Source organism: Budorcas taxicolor, chromosome 19 (assembly GCF_023091745.1).
Source record: "Budorcas taxicolor isolate Tak-1 chromosome 19, Takin1.1, whole genome shotgun sequence".
NCBI classification, from domain to species: domain Eukaryota; kingdom Metazoa; phylum Chordata; class Mammalia; order Artiodactyla; family Bovidae; genus Budorcas; species Budorcas taxicolor.
The window spans coordinates 22,351,577-22,363,387 of record NC_068928.1 but is presented as its reverse complement, the minus strand read 5'-3'; the positions used below and the strand labels follow the sequence as shown (position 1 = coordinate 22,363,387).

The 11,811-nt window shown below is 50.9% G+C and overlaps 1 protein-coding gene across 5 annotated transcripts in view; it reads right to left on the bottom strand.

Moving 5' to 3' along the window:
* Positions 1–3,628: 3,628 nt before the first annotated feature.
* RPH3AL (rabphilin 3A like (without C2 domains)) overlaps positions 3,629–11,811 on the bottom strand; it is a 137,529-nt gene continuing 129,346 nt past the window's right edge. For 4 of the 5 annotated variants that reach the window (XM_052657275.1, XM_052657274.1, XM_052657273.1 and 1 more), the window contains exons 7-9: positions 8,381–8,494; positions 6,740–6,887; positions 3,629–4,720 (exon numbers count right to left, since the gene is read on the bottom strand). In XM_052657275.1, coding sequence (XP_052513235.1) covers positions 4,717–4,720; positions 6,740–6,887; positions 8,381–8,494 — 266 coding nt within the window. In that variant the 3' untranslated portion in view covers positions 3,629–4,716. The remainder of the gene's footprint in view (positions 4,721–6,739; positions 6,888–8,380; positions 8,495–11,811) is intronic. The other variant, XM_052657277.1, reaches the window with a different exon arrangement.

The following is an 11,811-nucleotide window of genomic DNA, read 5'->3' as shown; positions in this document are numbered from 1 at the left end:
AAAATTTCATGATAAGGCTTGGTCTAGGGGGGCTTGCCCAGAAGTCCAGTAGTTAAGACTTTGTGTTCCAATGCAGGGGGCACAGGTTCAATCCCTGGTCAGGGAACTAAGAACCCCCACACACAACATGGTGCAGCCAAAAAAAGAAAAAAGGCTTGCTAGAGTTCCCCAAAGTATTTTTTTTCCTGCACTCCTCGCCACATGCAAGATCTTAGTTCCTCAATTAGAGACTTAATCTGCACTTCCTGTACTGGTAGCATGGTGTCCTAACCACTGGACTTCCAGGGAATCCCCATGTTTCCTACAGTTTTTATTTGGAAAGACTTCAGACATATATAAACACCACAAATATAACATATAATGAAATATTATAAATATTAGAAACCCATCAGTCTATCACTGAGATGAAGGGAACATTATCAGTAAAGCTGAAACCACTCCTTATGCCTCTTCCTCTCAAGATGTATCTTGAAATCTGTTGTTTATCCTTCCTATGCGTTTATTCTTCCACTGCATAAAATATATGTTAATGCATAACATTTTTGCATGTTTTAAAATCTCCACATAGATGGTGTCATAACGTATTTATTTTTTTCTGCCATCTGTTTCTTTGCTCAGCATTGTTTGTGAGACTCAGCTCTACTGAGCGGGGCACGTTTGACTATCTCACAATTTATGGATCTTTTCTTCTGTGGATGGTATTGAGGTTGTTTCCAGTTTTTAGCTAGTAAAACGGTACTGCTCTAGACATCCCATGGACATCTTTTGGAATTCACAGAGAAGAGTTTTTCTATAGGGCAATGATTCTCAGTTCTGCCAGCACATAGGGTCAACAGGGGAGCTTTACAAAATCCTGATATCAAGGCTGGGCCCCAAATTGATTAGAGCAGAATCTCTGGGGGTGTATCCAGCATGAGTGTGTGTCAAGCTCGTCAGGTGACTCCACTGCCCTGGACCACAGTGCAGTCTTCCAGCCAGCAGCGTCGGCATCATAACAGAACTTGATAGACAGGCATGCTCAGGTCCTGACCCAGACCTGGTGGGTGAGATTCTGTTTTAGCAAGACTTCGGGGAACTGCACTGCAGCTGCAGGCCAGGAGCATCTTCATCTACAGGTATCGCCACTCGGCGGCTCACGAGGCTGGTGGCTGGCCACACGGCTGTGGTTTTAAGTCGCTGTGCCCTGCACTTGGCAGGTTCTTGCTCTATGGAAGTTCTTTTCCTTCAGTTCTGGGAATATTCTTGTATCATTTCTTCCACAATTTTCTCTCTCTTCTGTTTCTCGGCTTGCAGTTCTTATCGGTTGGAAATTAGACCTTCTGCATGGATCTGATCTTTTGGTGGTCCAACTGTCTTGGATTTTTCTCCCTATTTTAACATCTCTTTGTTTCAGTGTTTTACTGTCTAGAAGGTTCTCTCCCATATTTCCATCCCTTATAATGCATTTTAAAATTTATGCTATATATATATTTTTAATATTCAAGAGCTTTAACACTTCCTTTTAAAAAATGAGTTTCTTCCTGTCTCATGGACAAATACTTTCAGAGGAATGTCCTCTGACCCCTTTCTTCGGTGTATTGGAGTCTCTGTATCTTTGGCTGTTGGTTTTACTCAATTGCTGGTACCCCCGGCTGTTGTCACTATGACTGCAACTCAGGAAAGCTAACAGGTAGCTCTGTGCATGTGGGCAGGGCTTGGGAATGCAGGGTAGAGACTGGGAAATTGTCAATTTCAGGATCTGTCGATCTTTTCTCTTTACTTGGCTTTCCAGAGAGAAACTCAATAATGTCCTGTTTTGGGGCTGGCTCTATGGGGAAGAGGCCCAGCTGTTGGCCGAGGGAGGGGGGTGATGGTCTCCCCCATTAACTGTCACCTCACCCCAGCCTTTGGCTGGGCTTGGGGTTCCCAAGCCAGAATCCTTCTAGCTCAGCCTTGGCCAGCTGTAAACCATCTTCTACCAGGGGCAAAGAAGGGCGGTCACATGCCATCTGGGCTTGGGTCTAACCACTTCTTCCAATCGATGCTATTTTCACATCCATCCTGAACTTCCATTTTAGGGATACCTGGTGCCTCCATGTTCGAAGCATTTGGAGGATTTTGTGGCGCTAACTGGCTTGTTACCAGTTGGCTTTCTCCCTTGTAGACATTTCAGGGGGTGGGAGAAGCTGGCACGAAACAAGTTTTACTCTTCCATCTTTCAAGGTTTAGAGCTCTCTTACGTACTGCTGCCTTTGTTCTCCAGTTGCTTAGTCATGTCCGACTCTTTGTGACCCCACACACTGCAGCAGGCCAGGCTTCCCCGTCCTTCACCATATCCTGCAGCTTGCTCAAACTCATGCCATTGAGTCAGTGATGCCATCGAACCATCTCATCCTCTGCCGCTCCCTTCTCCTCCTGCCTTCAATCTTTCCCAGAATCAGGGTCTTTTCCAACGAGTTGGCTCTTTGCATCAGGTGGCCAAAGGACTGGAGCTTCAGCATCAGCATCAGCCCTTCCAATGAATATTCAGGGTTGATTTCCGTTAGGATTGACTGATTTGATCTCTTTGCTGTCCAAGGGACTCTCAAGAGTCTTCTCCAGCACCACAGTTTGAAAGCATCAATTCTTCAGTGCTTAGCCTTCTTTATGATACAACTCTCACATCTGTACATGACTACTGGAAAAACCACAGCTTTGACTAAATGGCCTCTTGTCGGCAAAGTGACATCTCGGCTTTTTAATATGGCTGTCTAGGTTTGTGAGAGCGTTCCTTCCAAGGAGTAGGTGTCTTTTAATTTCACGGCTGCAGTCACTGTCCATAGTGATTTTGGAGCCCAAGAAAATAAAATCTGTCACTGTCTCCACTTTTTCCCCTTTCTATTTGCCATGAAGTGTAGGACCAGATGCCATGATCTTAGTTTATTGAATGATGAGTTGTAGGCCAGCCTTTTCACTGTCCTCTTTCATCTTCATCAAGAGGGTCTTTAATTCGTCTTCAGTTTCTGCCATTAGAGTGGTATAATCTGGATATCTGAGGTTGTTGATATCTCTCCCAGCAATCTTGATTCCAGCTGTGATTCATCCAGCCTGTATTTCACATGAGGTACTGCGTATAAGTAAACAGGATGACGATATACAGCCTGGACATACCCCTTTCCTGATCTTGAACCAGTCTGTTGTTGTAGGTCTGATTCTAACCGTTGCTTCTTGACCTGCATACAGGTTTCTCAGGAGACAGGTAAAGCCGTCTTTGTAATTCATGCCATTTTCATTCCTTTAGGTCATTTTGGTGGGGTTCAAGAGGCAGAGAACATACAAATGTGTTCAGTCCATTGTGTTTAACTAGAAGTCCTTGTCCATTTTACAAACATTTTTACACATGTACGTATAAGTTAATATAACTCATTTTGATTATTTATACATATACTTTTTATTCTTACGTCAATGGCCTTGTTTTTCAATATTAGGTTTGTGAGTCCTTCTAACCCATGCAGATCTAGTTTATTCCTTTTACTGAAGTTTAGCAAGTGTTCCAGCAACCACTGTACCATATTTTTTTTTTCCCCATCCGTTTCTCTACTTATGCATTTCAGACACACAAGTGATTGTGGCCTTTTGATCAACACACTGGCTCAATGCACATCTAATCTTTATTGTTTTTATTCTGAAGCATAACTTGTCACAGGGAAACAGGACTTTTTTTTAAACTGTCTGCCAGTGACAAGGGCAAAAGAGCTCATAGCAGGGGTCTGAGAGCCTGGAGAGGAAGGCCCTTCAAGGACCAGGCATGGGGCAGGCAGGAAGGATGGGAGGGTACGGGCACCACACACGCGCGGGCACGTTCTCTCTCCTACAGGAAGGGTTTTCCAGAAGCATCGCCTGCACCCTGAATTAAGTGTTTTTCTGCCAAACCGAGCCTACTGAAGAGGAGTGAATTAATGGCTTGGGGAGCTTTGCGCCCCAGCAGGGAACTCAGCTGAAGGCTGCTCTTTGGTGAACGAATTCAGTGTTCCCCAGAATCCTTTCCAGCCCCACCAGCCCCGGGGGAGGGCTTCTGAGAGACCTAACAGAGAGCCAAGTTCAAGAGCAGACCCTGGGTCAGGAGGGAGGTGACCGTATCCATGTCTGGGGGCTGCAGCAAGAGGGGAATAGGGGGGTGGACCTCTCCTCCCACCTCCACTGGGCTCCTCTCTGGGGGCCATGCTCCTTGGGGAAGGGTCACCCTCAGGCCTGGATGTCTTCCTCCATGAATACAAATATGGAGAAAGCCCCACCTCTGAGACAGCAGTGCACATGGGAAGGCCCCACGGGTGGGTCTGGAGGCCCTTCCAGTCCAACCAAGATGACAGCAAACTTAAAATGAACACGGGAGTAGGCTGGGGAGAGGGAAGGGCAATAAATAAAGGTCAAGGTGGAATGGAGTGGCTGGGGCAGGGGTCGGGGGGCTCCCAGGAAAGAAGGGGTGCAGAAAGGCACTGGGTCCGGGGGAGCAGACTCAGCCCCCCAAACACTGGTTTGTTGAGTTAGAGGTCATGTCTGACAGGGCTGGTGGCCAAGGGCTCCAGGACTGGTCAGGAAGGAACCAGGAGGGGTCTGGCTCCAGCTCTCTCTCCCCCACTCTCTCAAGCTCTTCCACTGGAAAGTCTGCCCCATGCACCAAGCACACCTCTGTCCAGGGCAGGTGGAGGGGACCGTTGGAGGCCACGTCAGCAGCGGGGGCTGGCCCAGGTGTGCCTTTTACCTTTGAGAGAGAGAAAAGAAAGGCCACAGTACAGTGAGCAGAAGCAGAGTCCCGCCCCAGGGACAGTGTGAACTTTGGGAATGGAATGCAGGAAGGTGGACTCCTTGCTGGAGCGACCTGCACCTGAAGCAGCCATCCTCTCTGAAACTAAGTGGGGGAGTGCTGGGGAGGGCTGGGGGCTGAGCCCTGGGCCAGCCCTGCTCTACTGACTCAGCCCTGCCGAGTCATTGCCGGCAAGTCGCCCACTCTCTGTGCCATCAACACCGGGCTAATCAACACAGGTGATCCTGGGATGCCAGCAGGAGCAGATGGACATGAGAGGGACCTCCCTGGTTGCCCAGTGGTTAAGACTTTGCCTTCCAAAGCAGGAGGTTCAGGTTCGATCCTTGGTTGGGGAGCTAAGATCTCACATGCCTTATGGCCTCCCCCCAAAAAAATCAAAACATAAACAACGGAAGCAATATTGTAACAAGTTCAATATAAAAATGGTCCACATTAAAAAAAAAACAACTTAAAAAATAAAAATTAAAAAAAATGGATGTCAGAAGAGAAAACCTTCCAGGCCAGTCCTGTCCAAGTAAAACTTAAGCCCTGGAACCCTGTATATGTGCTGGGCCACACGGCACATAGATCATCGGGCAGCCACTGGACATGTCCTAGAGACCTATGCAGGTAGGTACCCCACGTGAACCCTGGAGCTTACCCTCCCCACAACCCGGGAGGGACACGACGTGGTCCCCACTTTAGTGATAATGCAACTGGGTGCCGAGAGATCAGATATTAGATTGAACCCTATGCAACTGCCAATATTTAACTACTTTTGATCTACAAAAATACAGTTGCATGTGGTTCGACCCGACGGTTTGCCCAAGTTCCCATGGGTGTGGATGGCAGAGCTGGGGCTAGAGCTTGGGCCTGCTGGATTCCAAACTGCCCTCTGTGGGGGGCTGCAGGAGGCTAGGGGATGGGAGAGGACCCAAACCATGTCTGCGGTGCCTTCCCCCGAGACCTGCCCCCTCCATGTCACAGTCTGCCTCTCTTTCTCATGCTCACAATGAGGGGGAATGTGGGAAGGGGAGGGGGGTGAAGGAAGAGTGGATGAGGGCTCCCACGGGGTTTCCTGGTGGGTGACCCCACCCCACCAGGCTCCCTCAGTCGCCCCCGTGCACAGCAGGGGCATCAGCTGCTCTGTTGACCCACACAGCGTGCGCCTGTGGATCCTCTGGCTGTGGAGGCACTCAGTCCAGCTGCGGCTTCTTTCTGGAAGGAGGCCAGGGGCCAATCCTGCACCTGCACGCTTTTCTCCCACTTGAGAGTGAGGACCCCCTTATCTCCCGACTGCATGATGGTCTCAGGCCAGCTGGGGCAGGTGGGAGCTTGGATTCTTGCCCTTGGCTCCCACACCCATCAAATGGGGACAATAAGCCCCCTGACTTCTTGGCCAAGAGAATGAAAGTTGCCCTTGGATGTGCAGGGTGGGCCGGACTCCACAGGTCCCGATTTCACCCTTCTTAGGATCTGGGACTGCTCTGGCCTGGGCTCTGTTTGGGGCAAGCTGATTCAGCTTCTTCAGTTATGTGGTAAGTTTCTGGAGGTCTCAGAAACTGTCCCCCACCACACCCGGCCCAGGCTGGTCACACCCTCTGGTGGATAGTAGGTGTTCTCAGGGTGGAGTTACTGTGACTCTTACAGGGATGGTGAAATACTTGGAAAGATTACATTTGATAAAACTGAGGATGCTAACAACCAGTGTTACTGAGAACAGACAGAGATGGTCAGCCTTGAGATCTGGGTCCCTCCCTTTGTTCATTGTGGGTGGGGATGGGTCTGGCTCGCCTGGGTTCCCCCAGCACCTGGCGCAGTGCTCAGTGAACAGGGGGGAATTGAAAACATCCCCTAGCGCTCCCCAGTGTTGGAGCACAGATGAGGACGAGGCAGGCTACACAGAGGGGAGCAGGCCACAGGGGTGGGGGGCAGACAGAGAGGAGGTGGGGGGTTAGAAGGTGGCTTAGTACTCACCAGGGCCCTTTGGGTCCAGCCAGGGTGCGGGGGCCCCCCTGTGGGTCGGCAGAGCCTGTCCCGGTCTCACTGGCCAGGCTGCTCTGGCTCCCCGAGAGGCAGCTGGCTGGGCGGGTGGGCCCCATCTTCAGTGACTCCACACTGCCACCTGCAAGAAGACCCTGTGATTGGCTCCAGGTTGGGCCCTTTGGGCCTTGAACCGAGACAGGGACGAACTCAGCCTGGACAAGGGAGCTGATCTAGTCTCCTCATTTGGAATTGTGACCTGTATCTATGGGACTGTCCGCCAGAGCCCCTCCTCCCGAGAACGGCCACCGCCTTTTCCCCTATTCACATGGTTGCCATGGTCTAGTGGGAGCCCCACCCTTTGGCTGCTGCTGACTGGCCCACAGTCTTACAAGGACAACTGAGTGGGCCCTTGGGTCATTTAACTAAGGAACAAGTAGTTACCCACATGAAAATGGACAATGCCCTCGGAGAAGGAGCATGTAGCAGGAGAAGTGTGTGTATATCTGTTAACACAACAAGAGGGACATTCACTGCTGCCTTTAGTAACTAAGGAATCCTCATTCAGACACCGTTGTTAGTCCCCGCCTGCTGAGAGAGCAGAAACGGGGTCCGCAAGACTCCACTCTGTCTTTCTGTCTCCTGGACCCGCTTGGTCACAGCTGAGAGTTGGTATGAAGAGAAAGGGAGAAGGCTATGGTGGTGTGGAGAGGGACGGAAGTATACAGCCTGCCCCGGAAACCAAGGCTGGCAGGTGAGTGTGCTCCACATTTTCCTAAGAGAGAATCTTCAGCTTAAAGGGGACTAGGAGGTCATCTGGTCCAGGGACAATTTAAACCCCATGCATCAGCCCTGCCTACTGACACTGATCACTTGGAAAACTCCATGGAGAAGGATTCTAAGGCCCATGTCAGGCTCTTTGGGAGAGAGTATCATGATCAACTAGTAATGTCTGCCATGGGCACAGGCGCAGAAGTAAAAGTATGTGTGCCAGGCATTTGGCATGTCTTGACGAGTGCAGATGGCCACCCCTGCAGGAATGCCTTCCATATCAGTTCTGGCAGGAGATCACCCAGCTTTCCATTTCTTTTCAGCTTGGGGCAGTTATTGAAAAGCTTTCTTCTTATGTACTAAAAATTAGCCTCCGGAAACATCTTGCAAATATCCCAGTTTTAACCTCTGGAGTAACTGTGAATGAAGCTGGTCCTATTCCTGGGAAGGCCCTTCATGTGTGGGAAGGAAAATGTGCCCCCAGGCCTTCTCTGCGTGTACACCTGAGCCTCCCTTCCGTCTGTTCGTGGTGGTTTTTTACTTTTGGCTGCTCTGTGCAGCTTGCGGGATCTCAGTTCCCCGACCAGGGATTGAACCCACCACAGTGAAAGCCCAGAATCCTAACCACTAGGGCACCAGGAACTCCCTTTTCCATCTGTTCTTGAGTGGTGCCAACCCTGTAGCTCCCAGTCGTCCCAGCCAAAGGCCCACTTTGCCTCCTGGATCTAGAACCGTTCCACCAACCCCCACCGAGGAGCTGCTGGGAAGCAGAGGCCACAGGAGGAGGAGAGCCACCGGCCTCGGGGCTTGGGAAGCAAACGGTGCTGCTCCTTGCACTTCCTGTCAGCTAAGTCAGCCACTTACCTGACTCGCCCCAGGGTTTGTTGCCTTTTGGGTCCCTGACCCCAGCGGGCGGGAGTCTGTCATCCAGGCTGGAGGAGCTGAGATCAGAGTCGCTGTCACTGTCGCTGGAAACCACTGGAAAAGAGACACCAGCACAGGAGGTCACCCCCCACTCACCCCCCACTGGCCACTGCCAGCAGGTGTGTCCGACAGAGGGGACCAGGGCAGGCCTCCTCCTCCTGCCAAGACGAGATGGCATGGGACCTCTGCCGGTCCTGATGTTTGGAGCATGGGGCCAGCAGGGGACTCCTTTCTGCCAGGCAAAGAGGTGAGTGCCAGGGCAGCCAATCTCCACACGTCACCCCCTCCCTGGGGCTGGATCAGAAGCCTCTCGCTGGGAGGAGCCGATTATCCGGGTGCAGGCCCAACGACTCTGAAGCATGCACTTGGCAATGCTTAAAGGCATCCAGTGATGCCCTGCAGGAATAATTCCAGTCCTCGCTGGCCTGACAGAGGGCTCCAGGCCCCTGACATTCGCTAACTAGCAGAAGCTTCGCAACAACTCTGCAAGATAGGAAATAGCATTGTCCCCATTTCCCAGGCAAGGAAACTGAGGCCCTTGACCACAATGGGATGCTTTCTCTGGTGGGCTGGCTCCACAGACTGTGTTTATAACCACTCTGATTCCACTGGGAGGACTGAACTCGGAGCCAGCAGGTCTGGGCTCTCATCCCAGCTCATCCAGTAACTCCCAGTGGGGTCTTGTGAACGCAGAAGGGAGCCAGGCTGGTGGGGCTGGAATCCCAGGAGAGGGGAGGGGAGGGGGAGCTCCCATGGTGAACACCCACTGCGGTAGAAACCCTCTTTTCTGGACTAAATGGGACCATATTTGGCTGGTTAGTCAACAGTGGGAGTCGTAATACAGGATCTATTCATACATTAAACACTCTAGTTTCATTTTAAGCTTAGAAATGTGCATGCACTTGCCAATCTTTTGATGTAGGGCTTGGGTGCTTCTTTGAGATCAGCCCACATGGTCTTTCATGTCTAAACTGCATCTATATTGCATTGCCTGTGATTCCCAGATTCCATTTCTTTAAACTGAAGCTGAGCTTAAGTGGCTCCAAAGGTAAAGAATCTGCCTTGTAATGCAGGAGACCCCAGTTCAATCCCTGGGTCAGAAAGATCCCCTGGAGAAGGGAATGCAATACTGGAATACTCCAGTATTCTTGCCTGGAGAATCCCATGGACAGAGGAGCCTGGTGGGCTACAGTTCATGGGGTCGCAAAGAGTCAGACACGACTGAGCGACTGACACTTTCACTTTAAAGACACAGCAAAGCAAGAGCCCAAAGAGGAGCCCACCCTCCTCTACTTCTTCAGCCTCATCCCCCACAACTGTACAACCAGCTCTCCTGCCTGAGGCTCCTCTGGCCGCAGGCCACCTGGAGCTCCTGCCAAACTGTCAGCACCTCCTGCAGGGACTGGCTTTCCTCTCCCTAGAATTCCCTGCCCACCCTTCTCCTCCTGGCTTAGTTTGGGTACCGCCTCCCCCAGGAAGCCCTCTATGGTCTCCATCTGGTTGGCCGAACATGCTGTGTATTTTGCTACACTTGCAGCAACCAAACTTTCTGCTCTAAGTGTTGTGTGTGTGTTTTCCCCCAGCAGACTTGGAGGTTCCTGAAGGCAGGGGCCAAATCACATGATGACTGAGCCTAGCGTGCTTCTCCCACAGACCTGATCCTGGGGGTGGGGCAAGAGGGGTGCTAACGGTTTGTTTCCAGCTTTGCCTTCCTCTGCCTGCTTAAGGGTTTTGCTCTTTCTGCTGTGCTCCTTCCTCTCCTCACCCTCGAGGCAGAGTTCTGCTTTGGCTTTTTGGGCTTTCCAGATCTAGAATCAAAAGGAGATAGAGACTTGGAAGGGTTGGGATCCACACGCCTGCCCCATTCGTTGTATTTGAGAAATGTAAGTAAAGGCCTGACTTACTTTGCAATTGCTTTTTAGGTCCCAGACTGAGTTTCTTTGATTAAGAATCCACTGAGATCTGATTTTATGGGCATTCGTTTTATAAGCATTTATGTATTTTTTGACTCATGCACTGACTGACTAACCACCAACCCTGTGGGTCCCCAGACAAAGGGAGTGTGAGGGGGCAGGAGTGAGCAAGCATCTCTCCTTTGGGGCAGATGCAGCGGGATCTGGAATATTCTGCCCCTGCCCCCAGCAGGAGGGTGTCCAGCAGCCAGCGGGAAGTCCCTGAGGAGAACACAGTGACTGATCTCCACATTGGTTTTCTCATCTCTCTCGTAGAGATGCTTACTCCAGTACTCTTGCCTGGAAAATCCCATGGACGGAGGAGCCTGGTAAGCTACAGCCTGTGGGGTCGCAAAGAGTCGGACACGACTGAGCGAATTCACCTTCACCTTCACCTTCATTCCTTCTTCCTGACTTGGAATGTTCTGTCTGCCCCATGCTGGATATGCTGGATCTTTGTAATTCTAGGGTGGAGTGGGAAATATGAGGCTGGGGCAGCAGGGGATCCTGGGACATGACATGGGGCTTCATGGTATGGAAATAATACCTGGATCCTTTGGTGCTAATAAGCAGATGCTGCAGGGCATGACATACCAAGAGCTTCCAAGACTCCGGGTCATGGTGGCCAGCCCATTCACCCCATTCCTTCACTTCCTGTCCTATCATCTGTGGCACCTGGTCACAGTGTTGGGTTGAGAGTGGGCTTAAATTGCAGGAGTACTGCTGAGCTATGTTGCAAGAGCGTGTTTTGCTGGGAGGGGTAGGTCTTGTCCAAAGCCCCAGCCCTGGAGGTGGGGCTTGGGCACCATGTTGCCTGGTTCCCATATGGTGCCTATGCTGTGCAAGGTTTAGAAAAAATAAACCTCCCCAAGTGACAGTCAGTGGGCTTGTTCTTTGTCTCCTTTTATAGAACCCCAAGGGCCATAGCTGTGGAAGCGGGGGAAGAGCCCTAGATGACAACTAAGCTCACAAAGGTGTCTCAGAGCAGAGAAGCAGCCAGCGAGGCCGCATTCCTTTTGAATGCATCTCCCTTGGCTCAAGCATTGTTGTTCATTGTGTCTGGGATTTCAAGAAGGGGGCCAAGCCTCAGCTTAGAGGTCTCTGTGATGCAAACCCAATCCTGTTTCTAATCCACTCTAAAACCTCACTCGAAAGGAATAGCCCAAGGAAGTCAGCAGTGTTGACACCTGGCCTTGGCACTTACTGTCACTGGGAAAGAAAGATGCTGAAGAGACAATGTGGAGAACATCCCTGGACACTGCCCAATGCAAACACCATTTACCCCAGTTCTCCTCCAGCAGCAAAGGTAGTTCTTCTTCCTCCTCCCCCTCCAAATGTCGCTGTAAAACCCAAACCTTGGTTAATTTGCCGTTCGATTGCTGTTGCCACCTTTCTCTCTACACGACAGCTGCAATCGTA